Source organism: Ciona robusta, chromosome 5 (assembly GCF_009617815.1).
Source record: "Ciona robusta chromosome 5, ASM961781v2".
Classification (NCBI taxonomy): Eukaryota; Metazoa; Chordata; class Ascidiacea; order Phlebobranchia; family Cionidae; genus Ciona; species Ciona robusta.
In genome coordinates, this window is record NC_143239.1 from 6,621,278 (window position 1) to 6,642,183 (window position 20,906).

Consider the following 20,906-nt stretch of genomic DNA (forward strand, 5'->3'; position numbering starts at 1 on the left):
CCACGGCAAACCACGAGTGAAAAAGATCTGGTTTCTCACACAAGGTACACGATGGACAACAAGCACAAAAGGTCTGATTCGAACAATATAATGTTACAATGTGGGGGCGATACTTAAAACTGTTGTGTTGTGTACACACTGTATCAAGGCTACATGTGTAACGTATTGTAGAAGTAAAGGAACATATGGGTTTATTCATACACCCCATGCTCACTCTCGAGTTATAACATGGGTGTCTTCTTATACACCAAACACACATGGTGTATTCATACATCTCATGCTCGCTGTCGAGTTATAACATGGGTGTCTTCTTATACACCAGACACACATGGTGTATTCATACACCTCATGCTCACTGTCGAGTTATAACATGGGTGTCTTCTTATACACCTAACACACATGGTGTATTCATACATCTCATGCTCGCTGTCGAGTTATAACATGGGTGTCTTCTTATACACCAGACACACATGGTGTATCCATACACCTCATGCTCACTGTCCAGTTATAACATGGGTGTCTTCTTATACACCAGACACACATGGTGTATTCATACATCTTATGCTCGCTGTCGAGTTATAACATGGGTGTCTTCTTATACACCAGACACACATGGTGTATTCATACACCTCATGCTCACTGTCGAGTTATAACATGGGTGTCTTCTTATACACTAGACACACATAGTGTATTCATACACCTCATGCTCACTGTCCAGTTATAATATGGGTGTCTTCTTATACACTAGACACACATAGTGTATTCATACACCTCATGCTCACTGTCGAGTTATAACATGGGTGTCTTCTTATACACCAGACACACATGGTGTATTCATATACACCTCATGCTCACTGTCGAGTTATAACATGGGTGTCTTCTTATACACTAGACACACATAGTGTATTCATACACCTCATGCTCACTGTCCAGTTATAATATGGGTGTCTTCTTATACACTAGACACACATAGTGTATTCATACACCTCATGCTCACTGTCGAGTTATAACATGGGTGTCTTCTTATACACCAGACACACATGGTGTATTCATATACACCTCATGCTCACTGTCGAGTTATAACATGGGTGTCTTCTTATACACCAGACACACATGGTGTATTCATACATCTTATGCTCGCTGTCGAGTTATAACATGGGTGTCTTCTTATACACCAGACACACATGGTGTATTCATACACCTCATGCTCACTGTCGGGTTATAACATTAAACAAATAAATATATAAAATAAAAAAAAGACTCAATTTAAGAAAACTCACTTACAAGTATAAGTTACTGCAATTTATTCGTAAAATGGATTTTATATATTTAACTTATTGCACAGATATGTCTTGGAGTACTATGACATCACACTGATCATATACGACATCACTATGATGTCATACGCGAGTTCTTTTCTCTCTTTTAGTGAACTTGGCTTGGTAATGCAGCATGAATGGTTGGCACTTCTCAACTGTGGGTAAGATGAATGAATGAATGAATGTAACTTACTTTATCCTCGCGCGGCCAGAAAACATTTGTTACTAAACATGGGTGTTCTGTTTCATACACCTCATGCTCGCTTACAAGTTACCACGTATGTAACTTATTTACCCTCGCATGGCGGGGCAATGACAGTCGTTATAACATGGGTGTTCTGTTTCATACACCTCGTGTCCGCTTACAAGTTACCACATATGTAACTTATTTACCCTCGCATGGCGGGCCAACGACAGTCGTTATAACATGGGTGTTCTGTTTCATACACCTCATGCTCGCTTACGAGTTACCAAGTATGTTACTTTGTGAGTATTATCATTTTTATTTATTTTTTATGTGCACCTGACAATTTAGAATTTAGACAACCAATTAGTGACCACTGGGTTGGAACAATTGCCGTTAAGTGTCTTGCCCAAGGACACATATACGTTCATAATGATGAAAGAGACGGTATTTATTACATTGATTTGGGTATGTTGCCCACTAAAAATAAAACAAATAGAAAAACTTAGTAGGCACGAGGTGTATGCAACAGAACACCGTGTTATAACTACTGCCGTTGCCCTGCCATGCGGGGATAAATAAATTAAATATACGCGATAACTTGTAAGCTGGCACGAGGTGTATAAAACAGAACACCCGTGTTATAACGACTGTCGTTGCCCTGCCATGCGGGGATAAATAAATTAAATATACGCGATAACTTGTAAGCTGGCACGAGGTGTATAAAACAGAACACCCGTGTTATAACGACTGTCGTTGCCCTGCCATGCGGGGATAAATAAATTAAATATACGCGATAACTTGTAAGCTGGCACGAGGTGTATGCAACAGAACACCGTGTTATAACTACTGCCGTTGCCCTGCCATGCGGGGATAAATAAATTAAATATACGCGATAACTTGTAAGCTGGCACGAGGTGTATGAAACAAAACAAAATAAAGAACTAAAAAAATCACCCACAAAGTAACATGCGTGGTAACTTGTAAGCTGGCACGAGGTGTATAAAACAGAACACCCGTGTTATAACGACTGTCGTTGGCCCACCATGCGAGGATAAATAAGTTACATACATGGTAACTCGTAAGCAGGCACGAGGTGTATGAAACAGAACACCCGTGTTATAACGACTGTCGTTGGCCCGCCGTGCGAGGATAAATAAGTTACATACATGGTAACTCGTAAGCAGGCACGAGGTGTATGAAACAGAACACCCGTGTTATAACGACTGTCGTTGGCCCGCCGTGCGAGGATAAATATGTTACATACATGGTAACTCGTAAGCGGGCACGAGGTGTATGAAACAGAACACCCGTGTTATAACGACTGTCGTTGCCCTGCCATGCGAGAATAAATAAGTTACATACGTGGTAACTGGTAAGCAGGCGCGAGGTGTATGAAACAGAACACCCGTGTTATAACGACTGTCGTTGCCCTGCCATGCGAGAATAAATAAGTTACATACGTGGTAACTGGTAAGCAGGCGCGAGGTGTATGAAACAGAACACCCGTGTTATAACGACTGTCGTTGCCTGCTACGTGAAAATAAAGAAGAAATATACGAGTTTAAATATTTGCCCTAAATTTCAACAAACCGTCGGTAAATCCAGGTCTTTTATTTATTCTGATGTTTCTGGCTTCGAAGAATTTATAAACGGAGTAAAACGTCATGTCGTCGTGCATGGACGCTTCCAGAAACTTACGAGCGGGAACCAAGTCATGCATTCCCACCGAACGAATGAACCTTAGTGCTGGCAATACCTGTGTTGGGACACATATTATATGTGTGTGCCCTTGAGCAAAACGCTTGACAACAATTGTTCCAACCCAGTGGTCACTAATGGTTTGTCTCAATTACATGGCATAAGGAAAATGTATATTATTTAGTAATTTTATAAATAATTTCAAAAGTCCAAAATTGTAGAAAACATATGTTATTTTGCGAAAGTCACCGTTTTGCTTTATTTTGGACAAAGTATGGACTACCCAGTTTTCAATGCATTCCAATGCAGCTTATTCTTACACATACCTGTTGCTTTGAAAGCAAAACTTCAATAACTTCATCATCTGAAGTTGCCAAACGCTGTGAAAATAAATCACAAGTAACATTCATTTGTCTTAAGATTTACAACTTAAGTAATAACATTACAGGAGGCATTGGATGTTTACATTGGGTGACATGGCTTAGTAGCTAGGTGCTTGCATTGTAACTAAAGGATACCAGGTTCAATGCTCGATACTGATACAAGTATGTGGCCTTGGGCAGGACACTTAACGGACATTGCTGAAACCACGTGGTCACAAATGGGTTGTATCATCCTGGGTGTCGGGACAACTCTGGTCTAAATTCCAGGTCCCATACTACAATGTAGGACCTCACCCATATAGAATAGAATGTGCATATACAATGTTGGGGTAATGTGCCAATTCTGGCTTAAATCCCAGGTTCAATGGCATGCCTCACTGTAGGACCTCACCCACATAGAATAGAATGTGCATATACAATGTTGGAGTAATGGGACAACTCTGGCTTAAATCCCAGGTCCCATGGCATGCCTCACTGTAGGCCCTCACCCATATAGAATAGAATGTGCATATACAATGTTGGGGTAATGTGCCAATTCTGGCTTAAATCCCAGGTTCAATGGCATGCCTCACTGTAGAACCCAACCCATATAGAATAGAAAATAGATAAATTGGAATACAACATTATATATACAAAATAAAAACAAATAATTAAGAATAGTATATTATATACACATAATGTTTAATAGAATAAAAATCGATATTTTAAAATACCTTAAGCATATCCAGCGCTAGTTGTGAGCATGGAGCGTGTGCGCTCTCTAGTGACAGAAGTTTACATGCAGCTCGCTTCGAATCTTCCAACACACGATGGCGTATCAGCTGTTGGAGCTGAAGAAACTCCCCACCTTGAACCAGTGTGTCAATAAGAAGCTCATGCACCAATGGCTGTGAAAATAAAAGAAAATTTTAGTGGTTTTTGTTCTATAAGGGTGAGGTCCTCAGTGAGACACACCTGAGACCTATTACCCCAACACCCAGGGTATATTACCCCAACACCCAGGGTGCTACCATCTAGACCCCACTGAGGCAGTTTATAGACACTCAATAATAGAGATTCTATTCTATGAGGGTGAGGTCTTCAGTGAGGCACACCTGAGACCTGGGATGTAGGTCTATTACCCCAACACCCAGGGTGCTACCATCTAGACCCCACTGAGGCAGTTTATAGACACTCAATAATAGAGGTTCTATTCTATAAGGGTGAGGTCTTCAGTGAGGCACACCTGAGACCTGGGATGTAGGTCTATTAACCCAACACCCAGGGTGCTACCATCTAGCATCTAGACCCCACTGAAGCAGTTTATAGACACTAAATAATAGAGATTCTATTCTATAAGGGTGAGGTCTTCAGTGAGGCACACATGAGACCTGGGATGTAGGTCTATTACCCCAACACCCATGGTGCTACCATCTAGACCCCACTGAGGCAGTTTATAGACACCCAATAATAGAGATTCTATTCTATAAGGGTGAGGTCTTCAGTGAGGTACACTTGAGACCTGGGATGTAGGTCTATTACCCCAGCACCCAGGGTGCTACCATCTAGACCCCACTGAGGCAGTTTATAGACACTCAATAATAGAGATTCTATTCTATAAGGGTGAGGTTTTCAGTGAGGCACACCTGAGACCTGGGATGTAAGTATATTACCCCAACACCCAGGGTGCTACCATCCAGACCCAGCTGAGACACTTAATATATTTAAAAAAACTTTTCGATGATTTGAATATCTAGAACAAAAAAATAGGAAACCAATTTTTCACCTTCGTTTTAATTCGAAATAATTCGAGAGATTTTAAATACTCCATCATAACCGCTATTTTAAACGTATGTATGACATCACAATCACCAACAAACGGAGTAAGAACATGAGTCAGCATATCATTCTGGTCGATGACGACGCAGTCACGATGACTCGGCAAAACAGGGTTGTCAGGTTGGGCTTCCAATTTCTGGGGAGAAAATAAATTTTAGAAAATAAAACACTGTCTGTTGGTAAAAAACTGTATAAAACTATTTTTATACTTAAGAAGCCCAAAAATTTAATAAATATATTAAAAAACTATAAATAACTAATAAATTCAGTAAATCTATAATAATAATAAAAGAACTAGTATTCGTGAAGTTGGACAAATGTCATAATATAACAACAGTCAGCATCCAATGCTACGAAATACAAAACAAACAAAATTCAATTACCTAAATATAGACATTATAGAGTTAAGAAATTATAGACATCACCTTAACAAAATATAGACATTACCTGAAGATAAGAAAGCTCCATGTCAATGTAATCTCTCGCGACTTGATTTAACTTTGAAAGTAAACTTGATATTTGTTGTAGAGGCAGTTGGTGTAGTGGGGTGAGGGCTGAGGGCGGATATTGTTTATTATTATGTGGTGGGGCAACTTAGCCAGTTATAATATGGGTGTTGCACGCTATACAAGGTATCTTTCTACACTTTAAAGGCATGACCTTTAAAAACAAAAGTCAACTGTCGTTACTGCATGTTTCATATAAACTCAAAATTTGTAAACAAAATTTTTTACCTTGTTTACAAACATGTAGTATGGTTGGTTTGCTTTGTTTGCGAAGGATAAGGAAGTCCAACAGAAGACACTGTGATGTCATAATGGTTGGTTTGATGTCATAATACGTTAATGTTATTTAAAAACATGCCAGTGAAGTTGCATTTGCGGATTAAGTTTAAAACAAGCCAAACTCCCAGTGGGACTGAGGTGAAGCTGTAGTTTTGGATTTTTACCCATATAATCAATTTATATGAATGAATGAATGAATGAACGTAATTTGCTTTACCCTCGTGTGGCCGAAAAATGACCTCGTGCCAGCTTAAGAGTTACCATGTATGTAACTTATTTCATCGAATCAGTTTGAACAGATACTACATCACTACAGCAAACATACCCTGTCGGGAAACATATCCACAATTGTGCTGAGGTTTATTTTGAGATACCACATGCAACCGAGGCAGGCATCGATGATTATGTTTGGTTGGAAAACAATCCATGTCGGAGGGTCTGTGTGTAATAATGGGTATTGTTATGATCATAATATGATTGTGATGTCATTGTTATACATCTCATGCTCGCTGTTGAGTTATAACATGGGTGTCTTCTTATACACCAGGCATACATGGTGTATTCATACACCTCATGCTCGCTGTCGGGTTATAACATGAGTGTCTTCTTATACACCAGACACACATGGTGTATTCATACACCTCATGCTTACTGTCGAGTTATAACATGAGTGTCTTCTTATACACCAGACACACATGGTGTATTCATACACCTCGTGCTCACTGTCAAGTTATAACATGGGTGTCTTCTTATACACCAGACACACATGGTGTATTCATACACCTCATGCTCACTGTCAAGTTATAACATGGATGTCTTCTTATACACCAGACGCACATGGTGTATTCATACACCTTATACTCACTGTCAAGTTATAACATGAGTGTCTTACACAACACACACGACACTTACACATCTGACATTCCACTTCTGTGAAACTTAGTCTTCTCATTTGAGGATCAAACTCTGTTTAAAACAACAACATTGACATTAACCATCACATTAAAGGCTCCATTTTAACATAGGTGTCATGTTTTTTAACTTTTTAACAAAACTGAAGTGACATTGTTAAAATACAGTTACACTCATAGTTGTCAAACATAGGGAACCTCATTGATTAATGTGGTGAATGCAATATACTTTGGTTCTGCTTGTTTGTATAGACACCTAACAGCAGGGTAAAATCTGGAGTGACATTGTTAAAATACAGTTACACTCATAGTTGTCAAACATAGGGAACCTCATTGATTAATGTGGTGAATGCAATATACTTTGGCACTGCTTGTTTGTATAGACACCTAGTGAAAGGGTAAAATCTGGTTTACTCTTAAAATTGGGGTGCTAAAACATACAATGTCACCTCTGCCTCAGTCGGAGGGACATGACACCCCAGACACCCCTAACTTTACGCCTAAACATCATATGATAAGCCATCTTACCTTCCTTCTCAATTTTGAACGATTTAATTGGCAAAGGTGCGATAAGTGGTTCAAGATATAACACATTAGATTTTGATAAACCAGGTAACTTGATATCAAACACAACAGAGGTCTGCAAAGAATGAGGTTACTTTGGGTTTATTACACCATAGGTGATATGGTAAATCCCAGGTCCCATGGCATGCCTCACTGTGGGACCTCACCCATATAGAATAGAATGTGCATATACAATGTTGGGGTAATGGGCCAACTCTGGTCTAAATCCCAGGTCCCATGGCGTGTCTCACTGTAGGACCTTACCCATATAGAATAGAATGTGCATATACAATGCTGGGGTAATGGGCCAACTCTGGCCTAAATCCCAGGTCCCATGGCGTGTCTCACTGTAGGACCTTACCCATATAGAATAGAATGTGCATATACAATGTTGGGGTAATGGGCCAACTGTGGCCTAAATCCCAGGTCCCATGGCGTGTCTCACTGTAGGACCTCACCCATATAGAAAAGAATGTGCATATACAATGTTGGGGTAATGGGCCAACTCTGGCCTAAATCCCAGGTCCCATGGCGTGCCTCACTGTAGGACCTCACCCATATAGAATAGAATGCGCATATACAATGTTGGGGTAATGGGCCAATTCTGGTCTAAATCCCAAGTCCCATGACATGTTTCACTGTAGGACCTCACCCATATAGAATAGAATGTACATGTACAATGTTGGAGTAATGGGCCAACTCTGGCCTAAATCCCAGGTCCCATGGTGTACCTCACTGTAGGACCTCACTCATATAGAATAGAATGTGCATATACAATGGTGGGGTAATGGGCCAACTCTGGCCTAAATCCCAGGTCCTATGGTATACCTCACCCATATAGAATAGAATGTGTATATATTGGGGTAAAGAGTAAATAGTCTAAATTCCGAACCCTCGACAGGACTTCACCCATACAGAATAGGAGATAATATGAAACACTTTAAATCAATCCACTCACCTTAGAAACTTGATGATGAGCAACAATAAGGTTGTCGACAACATTGAACGCAAACCGGCCACTAAGCCCGAGTTGTAAGATATATGGTTTCCTAACATGGGAATCCCTGTAGGATTAAAAGGTTGCTTGTAGAAGAATATTGTTCAAGTCTTCACAAATAGCCCTATGAATCCCATGGCTACAGAAGGCCCTATGAACTCTATAGGGATTCCCTGCGATGTAACATCATTACTTGTAGAAGAAGATGTTTACACCTAAGAAACTCACCAATAGATCTTTTAAGATCTTTTTTTGTCTTATTATTTTAAGTGAACATTTAAATTTGCCTTTTTTAAATTTGTTTTATAATTCTTTAGTGTTGTAGGAACTGTTTAGAATTTGTAAAGATAAAAATGTTAAAACACAACTGCAATACAAGCTGCATTATACCCGCTGGTTGCGCAAAAATTTGTACAAATACGTCAAAAAATAGGGAATCAAAAAAGGTTAACTTGGGAATAGTTATCGCTAGGAAGAAACAAAAATTTGGTAAAACCATGCAAACTTTAGAATCACTATTTCAAAAGCTTAAATAACTAGAATATGGGATAAACAACATTACCTGCTTAGTTGGAATAAATCAAGCGTACAGTTCATGTTAGGAGTTGTGGGTGAGGTGGGACGCTTCAATACACCAACATATAATGTGTTGTATCTGAGGGGTTTGGTAAAGATGGTTATATATGTGTTATATATGGGTGAGGTCTTCAGTGAGGCACACCTGAGACCTGGGATGTAGTTATATTACCCCTAAACCCAGGGTGCTACCAGTTTATAGACCCTATTCTAACATTTATAACTTAACATACAGGTTGAGCAGTGTGACATCTCTTTCCATCAACTCTAATTTAGGTTGACCACTCCTTGATAATTCAACTTGAAACTTCTGCAGTCGAGTTACTTGTCCGTTCTGTGGGAATGGTTGACAATTATTCAAGTAAAGCTGTGGTGAAGCTACCTTGTGTTATTATAGTAGGGTGGGGGAAGATAGGACACCTTTAATACATAAACTAATCGTGTTTTAAACAATTAACAACGGTCTATGGAAGTCGTGAGGATACGGTTTTATAAATCTTCGAATGTTCTTTGTTTACTACCATATGGAAAGGGAAAACTGAACGAAAAGGTGTCCCATCTTCCCCCATTCTACTATATTTCAGTTTTATTCTATATGGGTGAGGTCCTACAGTGAGGCATGCCATGGGACCTGGGATTTTGACCAGAGTTGGCCCATTACCCCAACATTGTACATGCACATTCTATTCTATATGGGTGAGGTCCTACAGTGAGGCATGCCATGGAAGCTGGGATTTAGACCAGAGTTGGTCCATTACCTCAACATTGTATATGTACATTCTATTCTATATGGGTGAGGTCCTACAGTGAGGCACGCCATGGGACCTGGGGTTTAGACCAGAGTTGGCCCATTACCCCAACATTGTATATGCACATTCTATTCTATATGGGTGAGGTCCTACAGTGAGGCATGCCACGGGACCTGGGAATTAGGACAGAGTTGGTCCATTACCTCAACATTATATACGCACATTCTATTCTATATGGGTGAGGTCCTACAGTGAGGCATGCCATGGAAGCTGGGATTTAGACCAGAGTTGGTCCATTACCTCAACATTGTATATGTACATTCTATTCTATATGGGTGAGGTCCTACAGTGAGGCATGCCATGGAAGCTGGTATTTAGACCAGAGTTGGTCCATTACCCCAACATTGTATATGTACATTCTATTCTATATGGGTGAGGTCCTACAGTGAGGCACGCCATGGGACCTGGGGTTTAGACCAGAGTTGGCCCATTACCCCAACATTGTATATGCACATTCTATTCTATATGGGTGAGGTCCTACAGTGAGGCACGCCATGGGACCTGGGATTTAGACCAGAGTTGGCCCATTACCCCAACATTGTATATGCACATTCTATTCTATATGGGTGAGGTTCTACAGTGAGGCATGCCACGGGACCTGGGAATTAGGACAGAGTTGGTCCATTACCTCAACATTATATACGCACATTCTATTCTATATGGGTGAGGTTCTACAGTGCAGTGAGGCATGCTATGAGACCTGGGATTTAGGCCAGAGTTGGTCCATTACCCCAACATTGTATATGCACATTCTATTCTATATGGGTGAGGTCCTACAGTGAGGCATGCCACGGGACCTGGGATTTAGGCCAGAGTTGGTCCATTACCTCAACATTGTATACGCACATTCTATTCTATATGGGTGAGGTCCTATTGTTTTTTATAGTTGGCCTATTACTCTGACACGTAGTTAAAGAGAAAATACAACTTACATTGAAGTAAAATGGAACGAGTAGATTAGACGTGGAAGATACAAGTAAGACTGAGGTTTCAGGCTGGAAGGAAGAAACATTAGGGTAACTTGTAAGCGGGTACGAGGTGTATGAAACAGAGCACTTGTGTTATAACAACTGTCGTTGTCCCGCCACGCGAGGATAAATAAGTGACATATGTAGTAACTTGTAAGCGGGCACGAGGTGTAGGAAACAGAACGCCTGTGTTATAACGACTGTCGTTGCCCCGCTATGCGAGGATAAACAGATTATATTTATTCAACCACATTTATATGCATAGAAAGGCCTACACTGGGAACTTCTACACCTATGTTACGTAACCAAAAGTTAAGAGACATGTCACCACTAACCAGTGCTGTGTCCAAGGATTTACAAAGTGGGGGCAACTTAATTTTACTTTACCTGATGCATGAAAACCAGATTTGTGACGCAACAAACCATGATTATTTCATGTTTATTTTTTCATTAAAAAGTAGCCCAAGGCGCAAGACCCCTAAATACACCCTGCCCCAGTCTGGCGATATAGTTTTATCCTTTTATCCGAAGATTAATGTAACTGTTAAGATAATAGATAACTTACAGAATATGTTGCCCATATAATAGTCAGATAATGTCCCTTGATCAGTTTCAACAATCTCTTCTCCATGTTAACCTATGGTGTATAGGGGTTATCATTGTGTTTATGATGTAATGATGACATCACAATACCTGGTAAAACTCAACACCCATGATTGTGACAAACACAACTTCATTTGGTGACAGCCAATGAAATGTGAGGATTTTGTTGTTTTTACCCTGGAGGATCGTAAGGAATGTATTTATTTTAAAAATATAGGTTTAGGTATTTAAACATCATATGTCTTTTAATATATATGGGTGAGGTCCTATGTTGACGCAAGCTTGAAGGTATACCGGGTTCAATGCTCGATACTGATAGACGTATGTGTCCTTGGGCAAGACATTTAACAGACATTGCTTCAACCCAGTGGTCACTAATGGGTTGTAGCATCAGGGTGTTGGGGTAATGGGCAACTCTGGCCTAAATCTGACGTCCCATGACGTGCCTCAATTCTTGATTAAAACCCCCCCCTCTTATTTTTTTTTCCGGCTGCGCCACTGAGTATGCATTTACAATGTTGGGGTAAATCTCAGTACCCATAACAATAAAATTAAGTCCTATGGCGTGTCACACTACACGACATCACCATATATAAAATACAGATTACTTTACTAAACAATTGACGAATATAAAACCGACTTTACAAGTTTGTGAATATTCAATTCGATCGGGTTCCCCATTCTTGAAGTTTGCGAACTCCTGTAAAGACTTAGTGAATAAATCGTGAACCAAAAACATACCATTAAGAAATGAATGTAACTTATTCATACTTGCTTGGCGGGGCAACGTCAGTCGTTATAACACGGGTGTTCTGTTTCATACACCTCTTACCTGCGTACAAGTTACCGCTTATGTAACTTTTTTATACTTGCTTGTCGGCGCAATGACAGTAGTTATAACACGGGTGTTCTGTTAGATACATTCTATGCCAGCTTACGAGTTACCATGTATATAATTTTTATATCCTTACATGGCGGGCAAGGACCGTTGTTATAACAGCATGTAACAATGTAGGTAATTTTTTACAAATTTTAAACAATAGCCTATATATAGTAGGGTGGGGCAAGATGGGCAAACTTCTGTAACATCAAACTTGTCCTTTTTCCATACATTACTACCCACCACACATTTCTCGCTCCGCTGCATTGAAAGAACTTTTTGTTCCAATGAAAACTTGATGGCAATGAGAGCTCCTTTGTCCTTTAGTCGAAAAGTGAAACTTTTTTTATCGGTTGGACCTTTTACTATCACCCCTGTTTCACCACCAGAACGAACAACAAATACCTGAACAGTGGGAAATATAAAATATTTGCTTGATTGATTTCACCATTCACCATACTGCATAACATATTATAGGAAAACCCTAAAACGCTTTTTTGGAGAAAACCGTAAAATTAAAATGCTTTTTCCATAGTATAGCATGGGAAGAATGTAGAGGGCAGGAATAGTTAGACGCACATTTCTATGACACAAATATAACTTATTGGTTGTAATGTTTACAGATTAAATCCATGGTTGGCCTGCCCACCCTGCTACCCCAGGTTTGGCGCCTGTGCTTATTCACGGTAGTCTGTAATTGCTCAGTTAAAAAATAAAATTTATAAAACTACAAACCATTTTATTTGATTCATCAAAGAAAACATTGGTTACCACGCCAACAGGATCAAACCTCACAGGGTTTTTCCCTAACTCGAGATAATGTTTCCCTTCCATGTTATTTCTATTTTGAAAAACAAACTAAAACATTTTGCTACGAACACCTGTGTTTGAGTGATAGAAAAGTTAAGTTTTATATTAACAGTAGAAGTGGCGGAAGCAAGGGACATAAAGTTAACATATAGCTTTCTAACCTTTTGCAGAACCCCAAATATTTAACACAAATTATTAAACTTTTGGTGGCCTAATTCCCAAAAACTACGCTTCACACAACTTATTGTAAGCATACAATAAACTGATATTACAACTTACAATAACAAGTATATGGAAAATATATCGAAACAGCATTCGCCATTTACAATGAATCAACGATGCAAATTGAAAAAAATATTCATTCAAAAAGACACATAACCATACCTTCATTTTCATTATAAAATACGCCACAAATTTAATATAAACGCCACTGCTTTGCTGTCAGTGGTCAAAATTTAAAATAATTTTAACAAAACAAGAAATGGATCACCATGAGCTAAAATCATTCATCAAAGTTTTAACTTTTCGTTTTTTCGTTGAACTTTCACCCTCTATCCCCACCTTCTGTGCGGATTTAAAGTTAATATATTTCCCCACCCCACTTTTGTAAACTTTCGGTTTTATTTTCGCTCTTTTCTCACTCTCTTCTTTCTCTTCCTTTCTCTCTCTTTGCTCTTCCTCTTTCCTCCTCAGCTCAGCAAGCGTCTCATCTGCCTCTTCATACGGATCCACAAAAACCGTCGCTTTTTGCAGCTCTATCCTCTCCAAAGGAACATCGGTCTTCTTCTCTGTCTTGATCTCTTCCATCCTCACAAGAGTAGACAACCCCCCAACCACACGCCCAAACACTGTATGTTTACGATCCAAATGTTTGCATGATCGGAAAGTTATAAAAAACTGCGACTTATTCGTATCTGGACCAGAGTTAGCCATGCTGAGTATTCCACGCTCAGAATGCGATAAATTAAATCGAAACTCATCCTTAAACGGCTCCCCCCACGCAGATTCCCCGCCACGTCCATTCCCACTTGGATCCCCGCCCTGTATCATGAAATTCCTGATCAAACGATGGAATACAGTTCCATCATAATACCCCTTCTTGCACAACTTGATAAAGTTCTCGCATGTCTTGGGTGTAATGTCACAATGTAGCTCGAGATTAATTTCACCAATATTAGTAGTAAGTCGTACGTATCCCTTCTTCTTCACAAACTCATACCTCACCTCATCTTCATCTCTTGCAACCGTCACGTGCTCCACCTCTGGGGCTCTTGCTGTTGAAGTGAACGAAGCAGACACATGTCCCGTTGAGCGATTCGACATGTTAAACTTATCGATCTTTGCTTTCGGAGCTGTCGCTTTTTCTCTGAGTATTTCATCCCCTTTATATTCACTATAAAGCTGTTGCAAAGTTTGAGATGTCTCAGCGTTTGTAGTTTTCATGTAATACTTGGGATCTGCTCTTGCTTTTAAATCATCATCTGGCAGCTTCTGGTTATGTTTCAAATGATAAAAAGTTTGAAGATTAAATTTGTCAAGTTTTGTTGGATCTTGTATGGTGATAATATCCTCACGGGTGAATTTGTCATCTGTTAAAAGTTCCTTCCAATTCTTAGGTTTAATGTTTAGTTGGTCAATTGCATCGTAAGAAAACACGTTACCAGTTGTAGCAATTGCCACAATGTGTGTGTTTTTGTTAAAGACTTTAAACACAACGGGGCAGTGATACTTCCCGTCAGCATTTTTATGAAAAGTAAGTTTTATCAAAGACTTTGCTTCCATTTTTTCCCCAGTAATTGGATTGGTCCCATATTTTCGCAGCCAAGGCACAATATTAAGTAGATCAAACACGTGCCCTTCCTTTGTACACATCGGGTTCTCGACTGGCTGTAAAGATATACTGCAGCAAAAGAAAGGCAGTCGCCGAAAGTCAGAATTCTGAACGGTCTTCTTATGCCCGCCATAAAACGCAGCCCATTCTTTACTAGTAATATACATCTTGTCACCTTGGTGTTGTCTTTTTCCCATCTTGATACTTCCTATGTTTATCACTTATAAAAAACAAATACCTAAACAGAAAATATCGTTAAATTATTGAATATTCTGAAGAGATTTATGTAAATTTACACAGAAAATGATATAAAAATTCATTTTTAACATTTGAACCTAAAAAAACAACAAGAAAAGAGCAATTTGCTCTTAACTAATGTTTGCCAAAAAGAAAAGAGTTAAGTTGTGGGCAATGCACAGCAAAAAAAACTGATGAAAAAAACAACCCATTTGTGTTTATTCCATTGAATATCTATGCCTGGTTAAATAGGCTTTGAATGAAAGCTGGGCGTGTTTATCTGATAAAGGAAGTCGATCAAATGGTTCATGGTCGTTATAACACGAAGTGAACACTTCATCTGCTATTTTATTGGCCTCGCTTTTATTCATGCTTGGGTGCTCTGCCATAAAAGATCCGAGAGCGTGGCTGCGGACGCATTTTTGGTGCGCTGATTTGAATCCAGCTAGTGTTGAGGACACAGAGCGATATTTAAACATGCATTCCCCGCTTAACGCGGCAGCTCTGACTTCCCCACACATCTTATGCTTATGGTTATTCATAAAGTCCACATCAGCTCTGCAAGTATCATAAGCGTGAATAAGTTCATGAGTCAACACATGTTTCATATGTGAAGCTCTCATGTCATCTGAGGACATAGACTGGAACACGTTCTGGCAGAGAATTATCTTGTTTATAGTAGGGTCAAACAAGCCAGCCATATTCAGCTCAGGATTGCATGGTTGGAAGGTTATATGCTTCTCCACATCCACAGCACAGCCGGCATCAGCCATAGCTGCCCACATCATGGTTAGAAAAGGCTTCTCATGATCAACTTTTAAAACTTGGTGCAAAATTTCTTTTAACCTGGAAACTCCAATTGGTGTCTTGGCAAAGTCCAACCAACCGAATAAAACGGAGCGTCGAGTTTGAGGGTCCGAGGTCTGAAACTTTTGGAGCGGATTCTCAGTTTCAGTATCTGCTTTAGAAGCCATTCTTAATTATCTAGGATGAAAAAAATAGCGGTGTTATTAAAAATCAAATGAGATGATGTAGCTGAACCATTAACCAACTAATCCCCTTGGGTTATTTTTTTAAGTTGAGTTAAATGAAATTTATCTTTTTCACGAAAATTGCTAAAAACATGACATATTTATTTCACAATTCTCATTTTTGTTTTAATGTTATTTATATATATAAATAAATTTAATGCACAAAAACGTAATTATCCAAAGTTGTAAGTATAATATTTGAAACTGATGATGAGAAATGAAAGGATTTTAAGTTTTAAATGAGAAATGCACAATTAGGGACATACACATACACAAACACAACACAAGAAAGTGAAAAGGGAACAAAACAAATATGACACTTTTATAGAAATACGAAATCAATATGCAGATTTTGAAACAAGTTTTTTTTCAATTTTTTTTTGAATTACGCATTATCATCTTGTAGTGATTTTTGTGCTGCTTTCATGACATGGATCAGTTTATGTCGTTTAAACCTTCCAGCCTCTGTAATTAAACCTTCAAGCAGAATGTTCTTAACATCAGATGTACCAACAATGTCCTTCAGCACCTCAACCACTTTAACTGTATGTAAACCTGGTTTTCGGATTAATTTTATGACCTCAGCTTTTACAGTGTTGTTTGAATTCAATAGCGGCGATGTCAGTTTCTTTTTATCAGTTTTTACACTCTTGTGCTTCTTTGTATGGCCAGTATTGACCGGTTTGTCCATTTCTTCCGACTTTACATCATCAGCTGTTAAAGAGTCAGATGAAGACTCAACACCAGAGTCTTGAATTTCAACTCCATCTTGTAAGTTCTTCTTTATTTCTTCACCTTCATTCTGCTGCTTATTTGATGGACCCAACTTGTTCCCTTCAATCTTCTGAATTACATTCTGGTCCTTCTGAGCTTCATGAGCTGGGGATTTGAAGTTGAACTTCTTGGAGAATGATCCTAATCTCTTCCTTTTGTGTGGAGGACCCCCTTGCTCTTGCCCGGACTTCCTCTTCGGGCTTGCCGCTGCAGAAGGTCCATCATAATCTTCTGTCTCGTCAATCATCATGCCTTTTTCCTTTGCCAGTTTAAAAGGGTTGCCAAAAGTGTGAAGGCGTTTAGGAGTATCTGGGTTTGCTTCTCTTAAAGGAGCTGGAAGCCCTTTAATATAGTCCTGATAGTTTCCCATCTGTGACATTGGCTGGTTGTGTATTTCAACACGGTCTTGTAAACGAACACGCATCTTATTTTGAGCAATTTGGCCAGTGGAGCCGACAGCTTCTGCGATAGAAGAACGCACGACATGATTAAAATTGACTCTCATTTCTCGAAGTTGCGTCAATAACTGATTCCGAGGAATATCGAACGGGTTATGGAACTTCCTAGGGTGAGGTCGGTGCCCGGATGGCTTCTGGCTGATCCGAAACTCAGGAAATTGCATCAACTCAACTTGGGCGAAAGGCGTGCCCTCTCCTGAAACCGAGGCCAGTAATCTATGGAAATTTGGTTGCTGGGTGACGGATAGCGCACCAGATCGAGGAGTGATGCTGACTCCTCTGTTAGAAACATCATTGGCAAGAGGTGCAAAGAATCTATCAGCGGCAACTTTGGTTTGTTCTTTTAATTTTTTGAAGTAAACAGTCACAGGGTAACTGAGACCAGGTCCGTATGAGTCTGATATCAAGTTATTTGGGGCAGCAACTTGTTTTAACGCCTTGCGTAGCGAATTCATGTAATATGGTGGAACCATTTTCAAATAATCATCAAACTGGCGTCTCCAGTCATTCGAAGGTTTCATCTTCTGTTTGATAAGTTGATCAATAAGGGGAAGAATAACTGGGTAATTGTACGGCATCACAAATAAATTGACAGCTTGTAAATTGCTGCTACATTTGAGGTAGCCACAAGGGTGACGTACACCACTTTGCTTGCCACTATTATCAACAAACACTTTCCAACAAGTGTTCGGGTTCTTTTTCTCCAGGAGAACTTGAGTAAGAGGAGAGGGCTCAAGCTCATATTTATCATACGGAAAATTCGTTAGAAGTATTGGCTCAACATTTTGGCAAATAAATCGCAAAATTGGGTGAGCCGTCCTTGGGGGTAAAGTGGGTGCTTTTTGGTCAGGACAATAAGCTTCAGGTAGTGGCCAGTGACCAACTGGTAGACCACTCTTAGGGCTGGGACGTACGTAGATCATTCTGTGGAGCGAATGCCACGATGGGGTTTCATTATTTATTCCGTTTGTTGCTTCTGGTTTCCCGTTACGTTTGTCCGCGGTATCAGTATCGAATCTTTCAAAGTGGATCACAACACCACTCTGGCTTTTCTGCACCAGAGAGTCAAGACATTGCATTAATGTTTTCTGAGTTTTAATGCAGTAGGACCGACCTCCGGTCACTTCACACATCAAACTAATCGGTGACGAATCACTTGGAACGCTCCCAAGTTGTTCGGGCTCTTGTGTTGGGTTAGCTGGGAGTCTGAGAACCAGAGAAAACAACCTCTGGTCCCACCTGAAAGGCTCTTTGGTGAGTTCGCTACCAGGTAGGGGGTTCGTCATAGGAAGATGCAGCTCATCATACACAGCTGAGGAGCTGCTTAACTTGGCTCCATCAGTGATAGCTATGATCATGGATGGGTCAAGATAAAATGGACTTCTACCCATCCCGTAAGTGTCTATGTTGGTTAAATGGCGGTTAACGCCGAGCAGGTCAAACGAAAGACGCAAAGAATACCCAAGTGTTGTTAAACCGTCAGCAGTGAGGTTTTTCAGCCTGTTTAACACCATACCGTGGTTCTGGCATTCTCTCCAGCCGGCACGTATACCATTGGGCGCCTCATCAAATGTTACTAACATGTATTTATCCCCACGGTTGGCTCGTTGCTTAATAAACGTCTCAACGGCCCCTTTAGCGACGTCCAAAAGGCTTTTCCCAAGATAACATGTCTGGTTCATAGACGCCGAGTTATCAATTACAAAAACAACCGTTTGCATATTGGCTGTTTATTAAATAGAAATTTTAACTAAAACTTATCAGAGCAACATCTAAATACCTAATTCGAATGCCTACAGAAAGCAGCTACTTCACATTATATTGGTAAAAATACCTCATGCTATGTTTGTATATGAAAACTCATGAACACATTGGATCTCTTGCGCCATCTAGCGACAAGTTATTTTGCGATATACTTGCTTAGCATTTTGTCTACGTGACCTCGGTACTGGTTGAATGGCGTACTTTTCTTCTTTTTTCCATTTGGTAACTTACCGCCGACGTGGTTCGAAATGCATATTTAGCAGAACAAAACAAAAGCATATTTCGTGTAGCACGTGCGGATTGAGGTAGATTGTTTATACAGGCACGCAGAGAACATTGTAATACAGAATCAGATTTTGCAGGCTTTGCAGCATAGCCAGAGCATTTTTTTGTGGCACTACCTACATACCTATGGTTTCGCAGGGTATAGTATCGGGTACGGGCTAATGTTTAAACAATTTAAACGTGTTCGGGCGATGTTACCTACACCCAAATACAGTAGTTTCAGTCTGTTTTCTCATGCCTGTCTCAAATTCTCTTGTTTTTAACATAAATTAATGAAATGTCGCAAAACGTTTTTTTTTTATTTTTTTAAACTCCGTTATTTAAAAAAATCTTATCACTTTTAAAACTATTTTAAACAAGAACCATCAGTTTAAACTTACGTAACGCGGAAATGTCCCCACCAAGTGCGCGGTTTTATCTTGAAATATAAATCAGTAGATGTCGCTAGAGTTAATTGAATTGCAGATTGTTGTCTCGCGCAAATTAAAAACGTCAATCACTTTAACTTTGTAATGTCTTCAATGAATAATAGATTGTATGATTTAACCAGCACATACTTTTAAAGTCTTTAACAAACTATGAGTTCAACGTTACCGCTTAATTTGCAGTTGTTTCAGGTTTCGTTTTCGACTACCATACATTACACGACAAATTGTACTGTTTTAAACCAAAATCTGGAAATATTATAATACATACACAATTCCGAAATTATTTTGCCGCACGTTAATAAAAAATGGTATAAATTAATAGCATTTTATACCCAGTAGTAAATAAGATAGTTCAAAGCGGTTAAGTTAGATTTGCCGTTTCATTTAATGGTTTACCGTGCAAACAAATGCTAGTTGAAAATTAACCTTGTTCAAATAAAAGCTACCGGTAAGTCTGTGTTAGAGTCGTACCAAAGCGAAAGACACCAATGAGTGCTTATAGCCTTACACAAACTTTATTCCGAGTAATACATATAGCGCATGGGAGTACTATGGTACTTGACAGTACGCGATTCTAAAAGAACTCGTGCGTGAATTACCTGCACGCTTTGCTGTTACCTTATCCGGCCTATCGAATACCCAAACCTTTGTACACGCAGAATATAGTATTTAAACGCACACATACTTCAAATGCAAACCCTAATACTAACCCTGCAACACACCAACTTCAGTAAATACTATGCAATTTAGACAAAAGCTGCCAATACAACACTTGCCTTTAAAAATCTAT

General features: G+C 39.5%; 4 protein-coding genes across 7 annotated transcripts; all 4 read right to left on the reverse strand.

Annotated features, from left to right (window-relative positions):
- Positions 1–1,287: 1,287 nt before the first annotated feature.
- On the reverse strand, positions 1,288–13,461 carry LOC149736095 (regulator of MON1-CCZ1 complex-like). Of its 4 annotated transcripts, XM_089878617.1 has the most exons (19): positions 13,234–13,459; positions 12,742–12,903; positions 12,259–12,318; positions 11,709–11,795; positions 11,581–11,652; positions 10,980–11,042; positions 9,472–9,572; positions 9,225–9,317; positions 8,624–8,729; positions 7,630–7,741; positions 7,103–7,156; positions 6,516–6,628; positions 6,140–6,209; positions 5,853–5,959; positions 5,353–5,541; positions 4,301–4,474; positions 3,531–3,584; positions 3,097–3,262; positions 1,288–1,474 (listed from the first exon to the last, which is right to left on the reverse strand). In XM_089878617.1, the coding sequence occupies exons 1-19, from the start codon at positions 13,330–13,332 to the stop codon at positions 1,401–1,403; spliced, it is 1,956 nt and encodes a 651-aa protein (XP_089734743.1). In that variant the 5' UTR covers positions 13,333–13,459; the 3' UTR covers positions 1,288–1,400. The 4 variants fall into 4 exon arrangements, with proteins under 4 accessions (XP_089734743.1, XP_089734745.1, XP_089734744.1 ...); XM_089878619.1 differs by lacking the exon at positions 11,709–11,795 and having other exon boundaries at positions 13,234–13,460; XM_089878618.1 differs by lacking the exon at positions 10,980–11,042 and having other exon boundaries at positions 13,234–13,460.
- Positions 13,380–15,396, reverse strand: LOC149736096 (RING-type E3 ubiquitin-protein ligase PPIL2-like). The gene has a single exon (XM_089878623.1). The coding sequence runs from the start codon at positions 15,334–15,336 to the stop codon at positions 13,795–13,797; it is 1,542 nt and encodes a 513-aa protein (XP_089734749.1). The 5' UTR covers positions 15,337–15,396; the 3' UTR covers positions 13,380–13,794.
- LOC149736097 (mitochondrial inner membrane protease ATP23 homolog) lies at positions 15,378–16,406 on the reverse strand. The gene has a single exon (XM_089878634.1). It carries the CDS (start codon positions 16,348–16,350, stop codon positions 15,595–15,597), a length of 756 nt encoding a protein of 251 aa, XP_089734760.1. The 5' UTR covers positions 16,351–16,406; the 3' UTR covers positions 15,378–15,594.
- On the reverse strand, positions 16,360–19,502 carry LOC149736098 (integrator complex subunit 6-like). The gene has a single exon (XM_089878612.1). The coding sequence runs from the start codon at positions 19,358–19,360 to the stop codon at positions 16,793–16,795; it is 2,568 nt and encodes an 855-aa protein (XP_089734738.1). The 5' UTR covers positions 19,361–19,502; the 3' UTR covers positions 16,360–16,792.
- Between the last annotated feature and the right edge of the window lie 1,404 nt (positions 19,503–20,906).

Bases quoted from the DNA above. Each gene is read 5' to 3' on its own strand.
- LOC149736098 (XM_089878612.1), bottom strand. From the start codon at position 19,360: ATGCAAACGGTTGTTTTTGTAATTGATAACTCGGCGTCTATGAACCAG.
- LOC149736097 (XM_089878634.1), bottom strand. From the start codon at position 16,350: ATGGCTTCTAAAGCAGATACTGAAACTGAGAATCCGCTCCAAAAGTTT.
- LOC149736096 (XM_089878623.1), bottom strand. From the start codon at position 15,336: ATGGGAAAAAGACAACACCAAGGTGACAAGATGTATATTACTAGTAAA.
- LOC149736095 (XM_089878617.1), bottom strand. From the start codon at position 13,332: ATGGAAGGGAAACATTATCTCGAGTTAGGGAAAAACCCTGTGAGGTTT. The intron at 11,653-11,708 runs GTATTGTGATGT...TATACACCATAG, and splicing joins TGGGTGTTGAGTTTTACCAG to GTTAACATGGAGAAGAGATT. The intron at 9,573-10,979 runs GTAAGTTGTATT...CCATTCCCACAG, and splicing joins TCGTTCCATTTTACTTCAAT to AACGGACAAGTAACTCGACT.